This window comes from Nelumbo lutea, chromosome 6, assembly GCF_056320005.1.
Source record: "Nelumbo lutea isolate HS-2025 chromosome 6, American lotus-T2T, whole genome shotgun sequence".
Lineage (NCBI taxonomy): Eukaryota > Viridiplantae > Streptophyta > Magnoliopsida > Proteales > Nelumbonaceae > Nelumbo > Nelumbo lutea.
The window spans coordinates 27,126,596-27,139,110 of NC_142689.1; the positions used below are offsets into that span (position 1 = coordinate 27,126,596).

The 12,515-nt window shown below is 38.6% G+C and overlaps 1 protein-coding gene across 5 annotated transcripts in view; it reads left to right on the plus strand.

Annotated features, from left to right (window-relative positions):
- The first annotated feature begins 1,189 nt into the window (after positions 1-1,189).
- The window catches only part of TTN1 (ARM repeat superfamily protein), a 78,678-nt gene continuing 67,352 nt past the window's right edge, over positions 1,190-12,515 (plus strand). For 4 of the 5 annotated variants that reach the window (XM_088952616.1, XM_088952617.1, XM_088952618.1 and 1 more), the window contains exons 1-2: positions 1,190-1,542; positions 9,866-10,413. In XM_088952616.1, coding sequence (XP_088808742.1) covers positions 1,342-1,542; positions 9,866-10,413 — 749 coding nt within the window. In that variant the 5' untranslated portion in view covers positions 1,190-1,341. Of the gene's footprint in view, positions 1,554-9,865; positions 10,414-12,515 lie in introns of all 5 variants that reach the window. The other variant, XM_088952621.1, reaches the window with a different exon arrangement.

The following is a 12,515-nucleotide window of genomic DNA, read 5'->3' on the forward strand; positions in this document are numbered from 1 at the left end:
ATAGAAAACCAATGGTTAACTGAACAAACTGGTATACATATATTTCTATATATTATATCTTTTATGTATAATAAATTAATAAATATGCATTATATATACAAATATATACATGTTTATAATATATGATATATTATTTGTTATTTAAAATATAATATTATATATATTTCTAATTTTTATTATATTTAAATATATATATTTTTATAATATATATTGTTAAAATTAAAAATTTAAAAAACCAATGAACCAAACCGACATGCTTCAATAGTATGCCAATACCTTTATACATAAATTTACATCATACAAAAACTTGCCAAATGGCACCTAATGCAAATATGTGGCTCACACAGGGTGGTTATTGATGCATAGGGCTGTTCATAAGAAGACCCAACCCGACCAAATCGACCCAACTCGAGTTGGTTGGGTTTTCTTCAGCACCGGGCGGTTTCGAGTTATAAAAAACCATAAACTGATGATTCGGTTCAGTTTTCAGTTTTCATTTGTGAAAACCGAAACCGACTCGAACCGATGTAGTAGTTAGTAGTTACAACCTACTTAGTTCCCACTTAACTAAGTTGTCTCTATCATAATTACAACCTACTTAACTAAGTTGCCTCTCAAAGTTTGCTCCCTCCACAACTGGATCCATGGATGGGTCACAAAACATTAAGAAAATGTTGATTTCCTTTGGGAATGTAGAGCCAGAAATGAACACTTGAACAACAAATAAGTCACCACTAAGTAGAGCCGAAACCGACTCAAATCGATTCAAACCAATCGGGTCAGTTTTGCTTAACACAGGATTGGTTTCGATTTCAATTTCAGATAACCCGACCAGGTCGGGTCGATTGGAAAAACATTAATAAACCGACCCAACCCGATCCATAAACAGCCCTATTGATGCAAAAGGGCGAATTCACATTTGCACCCTACAAACGCCCCACAAACACCCCACAACACTTTCCAACCGTGCATTGGGATCATCTCCCAATCACAAATGCAGGAGATGTTCCCAATGTACGCTGCGATATGCTGTACGGCGTTTGTGGGGCGCAGATGTAAACTCTCGCAAAGGAGAAGTGATTAGTGAATGTACGATGAGATTAAAATCCTGAATTGGGTAAATGGATTTTGGACCAAAATCCGAAAATCCGAATTATTTACTGTGACTGACAAAGTGACGACTCCCTTCCTTCCCAAGTCCAAACGGTGTCACACCCTGAAATAAGAAGGGTTGTCTCCAAATTGCGGCATCTCGGAAACCAAAACCAACCAAACAGCCGAGGCGGGAAACAAGAAAGACAGTCGTCGAAGAAAATTATATCTAAGTCTAACGGCTCTCTAATGGCGGCCAAAGAAGAAATCCAAACAAGAGACGATCCGGTTGCAGCAACAGCTGAAGAAGACGATGAGCACGATTCCAAGGAGAGAGTTCTCCAGAGGTACTTTCTCCAAGAGTGGAAGCTACTCAAGTCTCTCCTAGACGACATCGTCGCCAATGGCCGTGTCTCCGATCCCTCTGCTGTAAACAACATCCGCACCATCGTAATCCTCTGGTCACTTTCTTCATTTTTCATGTTGTTTCGTTCCCCTTTAGTATGTCATTTGATATTACAATCCACAGTTATTTTATCTGAGATGGCGAAGTTAGAATTACAGTCCTATTACGTGATTTTGCATTTTTTTGGGCTTTGCTGACTAGAATCTACGGTGGATTAAGACAATATGATCGCCTTATCTGGAAAAAGCTTGGTTGTTCGTGATCCAGTATAGCGGAATGGTTTTGTTCTCTAATGTTTAATGCAGCGCGTCTACAAGTTCTGCACTTTAGTAGTACAGAGCGAAAGAAAGTTTGGGCAGCTATAAGATGCTTTGGAGACGATGCATATCCTAGTGTGTCAGTCTTCCCGGCCTTCTGGGCATTTATTTTGGAAAAATAGGTGCACCTTTAGGATTGGAAAAATGGTTGCTAGTGCAAACTCATGAAAGCTGTGGTTAAATAGATGAATAGTTGAGATGGAATAACTCGTCCATCATTCCTATAACCATCTTGAGTTTTTTTTTTCCTCTCTCTCCCTTCTGTTGGATGACTCACTTGTGGGAAATTGTATTCTTTACTTTAGTGGTAACTTCATGTTACTTGGGTTATGAAAAGGGAGCCATTTTGGAACATTAAATATCATCTTGCCTATCAAAAAGAAGAGTCACCTCACTGATCGTAGGAGGTTTGAATTACTTCAATCCTTTCATTTTTTTTTTTTGTTCATAGTTTCTGACATTGGGAGAAGGGCAGCCTTCTTGCTGGAAATCAGATGGGAGGTGATTAAGTGGGTGGTTAGCACTCCATCTATGGGTTTTCACTGTGGTCAAGAGTAGGGCTATCAATGGTACGTGATTATCTGAGCCTGAGTTTGAATATGATCTGATTAAGCCAGATTTGGATTTCAAAAAAGCAGGTCTATTTATAATTGGATTGGACATGCATACACATACACCTCAATCCAATTAAGACCCAAGTATGGTAATATTAGTGTGTATGTGCATATTTTTATATAACACATATTTCATTAATCATGCTGGTTCAAACATCATATGTTCATTAGAGGCTCATAAGTTCAAGTTTCATGAAAATTATTTTTAATTCACTTTATTAACAATATACAATGTTCAAGTCATTTTTAGTTCATTTTATTAATAGAATATAGTACTTTGGTTTTTTTAATTAATTTTATTAAAGATACAAAATGTTTGAATCCTATCTGAGTTCAATCAAAATCTGATGGGCAGAATTTGATTCAATTCATAATAATAGGGTTGGATTCAAATCTAGGTAGATCTGATCCAAATCTGTTATGCATGAACGTAATGAGTTATGCCAAACTATGGTGTTTATTATGGCTGTTAAGGGGATGTGCTGGATTCTAGTTTTACATATTGGTCTGCTTGGTAAGATGAATTACATTCTATGTTGTGGTGGGTACATGGACATAGATGATGCATCTGAAGTGCCCAGTTAGGTTTTGTCTTTTGGGTCTTATAGTGGATCCTGATTTCTCTTAACGATCTTGAAGCTGATTTGAGGAAATCAATGTATTATTTTATTCATAGCACATCAGCAAGTAGAAAAGTTGAGGCGAGCAACTGTTCTGTGTGGTTACTACACTTTTTCTATATCTGTGATTGATGTTTGCAATAAATCACTTAATCTTGAAGGATAGGCATATTGACGACATTGATTCAGATGTTAGGTGAACCATTGGTTTATTCTATTACCTTATTTATTTATTATGTCAACGATTAGAAGGTAGACTGATGTAGGACTTGGGGGGGGGTTCTAAAACTCTCAGGTTTGGTGGTGGGCTCTAGGGTGAAAGAGCAAATTTTGGTGATTAACAATGGGGAATATAGATGGAGAAGTAAGTAGTGAAGAACGAGTGGGAGATTAGAAAGAAAGAGAAGAACTCTTACTGTTAGAGTAGACAACAAAGAAATAGGTTACTTGGAACTTGGAAGAAAAGAATAACTGAGAGTGAGCCCAAAAAAAAGAAAGAAAAATACCAGGATATAACCATAATTCACTAAACTAAACTAAACTTTTATTTTATTTTATTTTCTTATCAGCAAGAGAATTATGAATTATATTGAAATATGTATCTGGTTATTACAATGAAATTATATCCACCCATAAGGACCCAATCCAGCCCCAACAAAGTTACAATATTACAATAGTGCCCCAAACAACTGTTGCCTACATACCCCTTGTTTTGCTAAAGTATTGTATCGGCCATCCCGTTTGCTGTCCTTCTAACCCAATTGAAAGTTATGTTCAGCTCTCGTGTGTTACTCTCTATTTTCTTAAACTTATGCCTATAGATCCATGGCTTAAGCTTCTTACTCTTGGCCCAAGAAATGACCAACTTTGAGTCTCCATCTATTTCCAAGTTCTGAAAATTTGATTCCTTAGCAATTCTTAATCCTTGTAAAGTTGTAATAGTGCCATCAGTTCAACCTTTAGTGAATCTCCAAACCCCAAAGGTCCTGAAACCATATCCAACACATTTCCTGTACAATTTCTAAATACTCCTTCAACACCTGCTATTCCTTTGCTCCCCATGGAGCTCCAATCAAAATTTAATTTTATTAGCTGCTTGGGGGTAACTATTCCATAAACACCTTTTCCTTTTCTTTAGAAGAAGATGCCACTTTAGTCCATGCCCTTAAGATATCATTCACTGAAAATTCTTTGAATAGATCAAATGTCTTTATCCAATGTGCAGCTTTGATTTTTATAGCTCCAACCATTTCCTCTTTTGATCTACTTTTCATTGATTGTCGTCTCATTCCTTTCCTCCCAAACAATCCACAGTACTGCAGCACAGATTTCTTTCTAGATAATTCTTCCTCTGTTTCTTGGTTGCCTTAGGAAACTTGGGCTGAAAAGGCTCTCTACATCCTGTGGAGAAGTTCACTTGCAGCCAAAAAGAGAACAGTAGAGGTCCCAAACACAAAGCACAAAAGGGCAAGAAAGCAGTAAAAGAGACAAGGATTCACCACTTGCAAGGCAAAGGAAGCACACGTGGGGCAATAGACATTTGTTTGACCTTTTTTTTTGGATCATATCACTAGTGTTTACCTTTCCAAGAAAGACTTCCCAGCACATGTGATAAATAAAATATACTTTTATTCATCAGATCAAATATTCTAATTCAAGTACAATGCTTCTATTTGTAGACTCATCAAGGGCTTGAATCTTTCTTTACAGATTCCAAATCAATTAGAAAACTGACTGAAAACAACTTCAATTTCTTTAGAACTAAGACAAACTCCTAGTATGGACACTGAAATAGGAGTGTAACTCCCAAAACAACTTCAATAACACTTGGAAAGGGTGGAGAGGATACTAGATGGTTGGAAAGCAAAATATTTATCTTTGGGAGGTAGGATAACTTTGATCAAGAGTGTACTATCAAGCTTACCAACCTACTACTTATCCTTACTAAGGATTCCATCTCAAGTGGCTGAAAGAATTGACAGAGGGATTTTTTATGGGAAGGGGTGTGCAGGGAAGGTGGGGTGCAGAAGTTTCACTTGGTAAATTTGGGGGAGAGTTTGTAAACCAAAGGAAAAGGGTGGGCTGGGATTCAGGAGAGTGAAGGACTTCAATAAGGCTTTGGTAGGGAAGTGGCTATGGAGATTTGGCTTAGGGAAAGAGGAAAACTCTTTCTGGAGAAGAGTGGTGGTGGGTAAGTATGGGATGGTGAGATTTGGATGGGAACCCAAGAAGGTGAGATCTTCATATGTGATGAGTGTGTGGAAGGGAATCATGAAATTTAATCAGGAGTTCAGATGCTTAACTAGTTTTTCAGTTGGAGATGGTGCAAGAATCAGGTTCTGGGAAGATGATTGTTGTCTGAGGCTAAAGTTTCTATAAAGGAATGCTATGAGAAGAGGGGGGGGGGGATCAGCTGATCTGGTGTCCAAAGTTTAGAAGGCCTTTGTTAGACAGAGAAGTGGAGGAATGCATACACCTGTTGGAGAAATTAGAGGAAATGAAGGTTTCATCTCAGACAAGGGATGAACTTTGGTGGAAAGAGTGCTCAAATGGGAAGTTCTCTGTTAAGTTGTGTTACATGGATATCATTAGGGACGATTTAGATCCAATTCAGATAGATGGCATTTGGGGAAATCCAATCCCTCCAAGTGTTGAAGCATTTGTATGGATCGTGGCAATGGACAGTATTTTGACAGTGGATCATCTGTTGTACATCTTTTTATCTCATGCAAGGTTGCTGGGTTTTTGTGGAAGATTTTCACTTCTTTATTTGGATTTCCAAACTTTCAGCCAGAATCTGCTGCAGTCCAGGCACAAGGATATCAGAGAACCAAATTCAGTAGTCAAGAAATCAAGTTGGCAGTCCAAAAAAAAGGGTAAGTTTTAAGACTGTCGAGTCTAAAATCTTTCAAATATGAATATGAAGTATGTTTTTTTTTTTGTGATCAGTAAATATGTATTTGATTAAAATTCAGATTGTAAGCAGTTTATGCAACTTGATGATGGGACTGATGATCCCCTTTCATCACTCTATTCACCCCTCATCACAGTGTAGCCCAAAATAATTGCTGTCTCAATGCCCCTTGTTTTGCTAATCCGTCAACTAGCCCATTTGCACTTCTTTTGACCCATTTAAATTCCGCCTCAACCTCCTTAGAATCTTCTCCACTTCCCTAATCACATGTTTAAACGTCCATGGGGTGTGGCTGCTATTTGTTGCTCATGTTGAGTCCCCTTCCACTTCAACATGTCTGCATCCTAGTTGTTTGGCTAGCTTTAACCCTTGTAGTAATGCCGATAGTTCAGCCTTCAGTGAGTTTCCATTACCGATCGGTCCTGAGAACATACCCAATATCCTCCTGTCAGAGTTTCTTAATACTCCTATTCTTGAGATGCCTGGATTTTCATATGAGCATCCATCAAAATTCAGCTTTACTTTATTGCCTTTAGGTGGTTTCCACTCCATCCTTACCTTATCTCTTGCTCTCGAAGATTGTGCTACTTTGGACCATGTTCTTAGAATATCTGCGATTGAAAAGACTTGAAAGTAGTCCAAGGGTTTTACCCAATGGGCTACTTTCACCTTAATACTATCAATCACTTCTTCTATTGTTCTACTTTTTTTCCAAGAAAACAGTTGTTCCTCTCTTCCCATGTTACCCAGCAAATTTCTGCCTTTGTTGCTTTCCACATTAGCATCCCTCTTTTCTTTCTCTATCTCAAGAAATCATGGTTGAAGAGTCCTGCCACATCTTGAGGGGGAACCCGCTTGCAGCCAAAGAGAGTACAAAAGAATTCCCAAATTCGATGCACAAAAGAACATGATATCATTAAATGAGGAAGAGTCTCACCACTTTCTTTACATAGTGAACACACACGAGGAGAAAGGCAAATATATGGCCTTCTTTTCTGCAGCATATCACAAGTGTTTACCTTACCAAGGAATACTTCCAAGTAGAAAGCTTGGATCTTCGGGGGAATAGGTTTGCACCAAATTTTTTTTCACAGGGAAAATCCCACCTAGAGGGTTAGGGGAAGCAAGTATTTTGAAGAAAGAGGAGCAAGAAAAGAGGCTGTCTGGAGAGCCTACCTAGATTCTAGAGTCTTCCAATGAAGGGTCCAAGTGGATCTGCCCTAAGGGGTCCAGCAAATGGGTTAATGATTCACACTCATTCTCCCTTAGCCCCCTTCTAAAGCCCAAATTCTAGTTCACACCAGTTGGACACAGGTGATCCCAACATGGATATAGCTTCTCCCTTATGGTTAGATAGCGCAAAGAGATGAGGGAATTGGTCTTTTAGTGGGGTTTCCCCTACCCATAGATCTTCCCAAAACAGAATTCTATTACCTTGTCCCACATCAAACCGGATGGAATTGAGGAAAGTAGGGTAGATTTCATGAATTGCTTTCCAAGGAGATGTTGAAGACTTGTGAGGGGAAACTTTTGCATCCCAGCCATTTCTAGTCACCCCATGAATGCTCTCAATCTCTTTGTGCCACAATCTGTTGCCCTCAAAGGGAAACCTCCAAAGCCACTTACCTAGTAGAGCTGTGTTCCTTAAAAGGATGTTCCCAATTCCCAAACCCCCTTGTTCCTTGGGTTTACTAACCTGCTCCCACTTGATCAAGTGATCCTTCCCTTCCTCTCCTGGGTTCCATAGGAAATCTCTCATATACTTCTCTAAGCACCTTTTTTTTTTTTTTGATCAATAACACTTTCATTAATTCATCAATAGAAGATTTACAAAAGGAAGACAAACACGCTTATCTTCCAAGAGCAACAAAGAACCTCAAGAAAAGGAAAAAAAGAAAAAGAAAAGAAAGAAAGAAAGAAAACACACTACAGTTACAGCTTGGCCCAAAAAAGTGAGTCCCTTTCTGCCCCTTGTTTAGCTAAACCGTCAGCTAGGGAATTAGCCGATCTTTTAACCCAACGTATCTACCTTAGAAGGGCTTCTAAAAGTTGAAAGGAAATAGGTGGGGAGGTTTGCCAGAGTGGCTCTAATCAAAGTTATTCTTCCACTCAAAGAAATGTAATTCCTCTTCCAAAGGGCTAACTTCCTATCAAACCTTTCTTACGCTGGTTTCCAGAAACCAGCTGACTTGGGATTTCCTCCTAAGGGTAAGCCTTGGTAACTAATAGTTCTCCTTCCTCCAAATTGATTCCTACAATTTTACTTTTGGTCCAATTTATCCTCAGCCCTGTTACTCCCACAAAATTTTTCAGCAGCACCCTCAAATTTCCCACCAATTCCTCATTGTTTCCTTCACAAAAAAATATGGTGTCATATGCAAAATGGAGATGGGTAACAATCACTCGGTTTCTACCTACCCTCCACCCTCTGATGAGGCCTTGAGCATAAGCGTTTGCCACCATTCTACTTAACACTTTTGCCACTAGGAGGGTAAACAAGAATGGGGATAGGGGGTCACCTTGCCTAATTCCTTTCCTGGCCGGGGAAGAAATCCTTTGCTGTACCATTGATTAGGATTGAGTAGTGAGTGAACTTAAACATCCTTTGATCCAAGCCCTCCATCTATCTTCGAATCCGAGTCTTTCCATAACTTTTAGAAGGACTTCCCAATTAACCAAGTCATAGGCCTTTTCTAGATCTGCCTTACAAACCAGCCCCTTTTCTCTACCCTTTCTTCTTTCCCCTACGCATTCATTAGCCACCTAGATTTGATCCACAATCTGTCTTCCATCTACAAAAGCTCCTTGAAAAGGAGAGATGATTGAGGGTAATACCTTTTTTAGTCTTTCTGCTAAAACCTTTGACAGAATTTTGTAAACACTCCCAATGAGACTTATTGGTCTAAAGTCTTTAGGAGTTTTGGCTTCCGTCTTCTTTGGAATCAAAGTGATAAATGTGGCATTTGCTCCTGGTGATACCTCCCCTTTGGAGAAAAATTCATTAAAGACTTCCAGGATGTCTGATTTCACCATATCCCAACACTCTTGATAGAAGGCCACAGAGAAGCCATCCGGCCTAGGGGCTTTAGAACTGTCCATTGAAAAAAGAGCTTCCTTGATTTCTTGTAGAGAAAATCTCCTTTCTAGGGCATGAGATTGTTCTTCTGACAGAACATCCCCTTTCATCTTTGGCAATTCTGGCAACACTCCATGTGGGCTTGAGAAAATTTCTTTAAAATAATTTACAAAAATCCTTGTAATCCCCTGACTTTCTCTTACCACTTGTCCCTCTTCCTCCACACTCAGGATTAAGTTCTTTCTCCTCCCATTTGCAAGAGAGTGAAAAAACTTAGTGTTTTTTGCTTTTGATTCCATCTTTCCCCTCTTTCTTCTTCTGAAATGACTTTGAGAGCCTCTTTCCTATCTTAGCTCCTCAATCCTTTTTACTAAGTTATCTTTTATTTCCTCTACCCTTCCGAAATGGGCTTTATTCCATTCTTTTATTTATTTATTTTTCTTTTAGCCTCTTCAGTTTTCTGGAGAAACCTACCATTTTCAACCTCCCCAAAGGTCTGAGTGCCTCCCACCACTCCTTTAGCTTTGTGCTTTCTGCTTGTTCTTATCTTTGTGCGTTTTTCATTTTGAATTTAAAAATGGAAAACATTCCTTGGTGGTTCAATGCTTGAGATCACTAAATGCGAATATGCAATAATAATGTACCCTTGTTCAAAAGTGAAGTATTAGTTTTTGTTCCAAACCTTGATTTCTAGATTATTCATGTTTTCTTTGGTTCATTTTTTTTCTTCATGCCAGATCTGCTAACTCTGCATAGATCTGTTTTTACCACATAGTGGATATTTGATAAAAATTGTTAAATTGTTTTCTTTTCCTTTGTTTTGCAGCTAGATAAGTACCAAGAACAGGGTCAACTGCTAGAGCCTTACTTAGAGACCATTATTTCTCCACTGATGTTTATAGTCCGCTCAAAAACTGTTGCATTGGGGGTTGTCACAGATGAAATTCTTGAGATAATCAAGCCTTTGTGCATTATTATTTATTCCCTTGTTACTGTATGTGGATACAAGTCTGTCATCAAGTTTTTCCCACATCAGGTCTCTGATTTAGAACTTGCTGTCTCTCTTTTGGAGAAGTGCCATCATGCAACTGTAGTGACATCATTGCGGCAAGAAAGTACTGGGGAAATGGAGACAAAATGTGTCATACTTCTATGGCTCTCAATACTTGTTTTGGTTCCTTTTGATATCTCTTCAGTGGATACTAGTATTGCAAGCAGTGGCCTTGTGGGTGGACTTGAACCCTCTCCTTTGGTGCTGGAAATACTAGGGTTCTCTAAAGATTACCTTTCAAGTGCTGGCCCAATGCGTGCCATAGCTGGGTTACTGCTCTCGAGGCTTCTAACGCGACCAGACATGCCTAAAGCCTTTTCAAGGTATATCTTATCAAGCATGGATGCATTTACATCAACCATTCTCTCTCAATCTCTCTTACACATGTATAGGTATTTTCACTAATACTAGATGGGTCATTTAGAAAAGAGATATAGATAGTGGAAATTGTACAAGTTTGGCCATTAATCCCCTGCTATTTGGCTTAACAGAAATCTGTTGTTAAAATAGTTGAAATCATAAAAGTTGGCATGACTTTGAAAAAGCTGCAATGCTGCTTGGGGTATTAACTGAAATGGACTGAAGAAGTGAACGCATGGTCATTACATAATGCCCCTTCTCTGATGGATGAAAATTGATTACATTATCCCTCTACAGGCTTCACAACATGCCCTTATTATTTGAAAAGGACTTTGATAAATAGAGTGGTTGGTTATAAACCACACATTCTCACGCTAACCCACAATCAAAGCAATTGGCCACGTGGTTTTATTGCTTTGGTATTTAGATATCTATATTTATGTATTACATTTATATGTATGTTTGATTAGCTTCTTTGTTCTTTGTATGTCTTCATAATTAATGAGGCTGCAATTCTACATTTATCTATACTTGAGTAATTCCACTCATGTGCACCTTTTCTTGAAGCAATATAAGAAATCAGTGAGTTGATCTTTGGTCTTCACATACTGTAAACCAACTTATTTGCAAACTACTTTCTCTTTGATGAAATGCCTGGCTGCCTCAATATGTTTAGTGTTGTCGTGTTGTCTGGAATTATGAGCAATGTTGATTGCCACTTTTTTTGTAATAACACAACTTCATAGGACCATTAACCTTAACATCTAATTTAGTCAACAAAAGTTTTAAGCACAGTAGTTTTGAACCCTATGAGCCATAGCCCTAGATTCAGCTTCTGATCTCAATTTTTAGACAACTGTTTGTTTTTCACTTCCCCATGTCACAAGGTTCCTGCCAACCCAACTAAGGTGCAATAGCCCAAAGTTGAGTGTCTATTAGCTAGCTAGATCTCCCATCAAATTAGTATTTCTGAGTGCTTCCACCTAAAAGTGGCTATGATGGCAAATATTCTTCTTACTGAAGGTTTTTGAGCAAAAGAAGAAGAAGAAGAAGAGAAGACAAGAAAAAAAGACGAGAGAATGTGGCGGCAGCTTAGCTTCATCCAGCCTTAGATGGTATTTAAGAGAATGTTCAAAAACATGAAAAAGTACAATATTGCCTCTCATTAGGTGGGCTGAGCATAAAATGTTTAAAGGACAATATAACCCAGGTCCCACTAAGCCCAATAAGAAACAAATAGAAAACAGCCCATCCATTACAAGATTAAGACTTACAACACTAACCTTCCTCTATTTTTACACACTTTATTCCAAATCATAAGATGATATTTTTTCCCATTGCCACAACCCCACAAATAATCCCTGATAATCTTCTCTAATCTCCTTCACTACCTACAAGGGGGCTTTAAACAACAAGAGGAAATACATGAGGAGATTAGACAGTGCGGATTTAATAAGAGTTAACTTGCCACCTTTTGATACATAATTCTTTTCCATGCAGCAAGTTTTTTTCTTTTTGAGAATCTCTCCGCAATGACATCCCAAAAGGTTCCCTCCCTAGGATTGCCCTCCAAAGGCAGATCTATATACTTAATAGGCCAAGTCTTAATTTCACGCCCCAACAAAGCTGCACACTCTTCTTATCATCATTCTCTATATGAATCCACACAAACCACATATGGCAAGGTTGACCTTCAGCCCCATAACTCTCTCCACAATTCCCAAAATCTTCCTATGACTTCTACGTTCTAACATCTTGAAGAGTGAAGACCTCTATATTCCCCCAATACCACTGTATCATCTGCAAATTGCAAATGGGAAACGACTTGATCCTATCCCTTCCATCCACTCTCCTAAGCAAAGGAATACTGTTATTTGTTAAGTGGTTTCAAGTGTGTTGGTAAAACCCCGCAAGAAAAACTTCCACCCTAAGCTCACTTGATAGACCACCTAACCGTCCAACTTCAACCTTAGCATCCCCCAAAAGAATGACTTACAAGTCACAACAAATGAACTCTTGACTTCATCTTAACACCATTTGACACTTAATTACTCGACTTAATCCT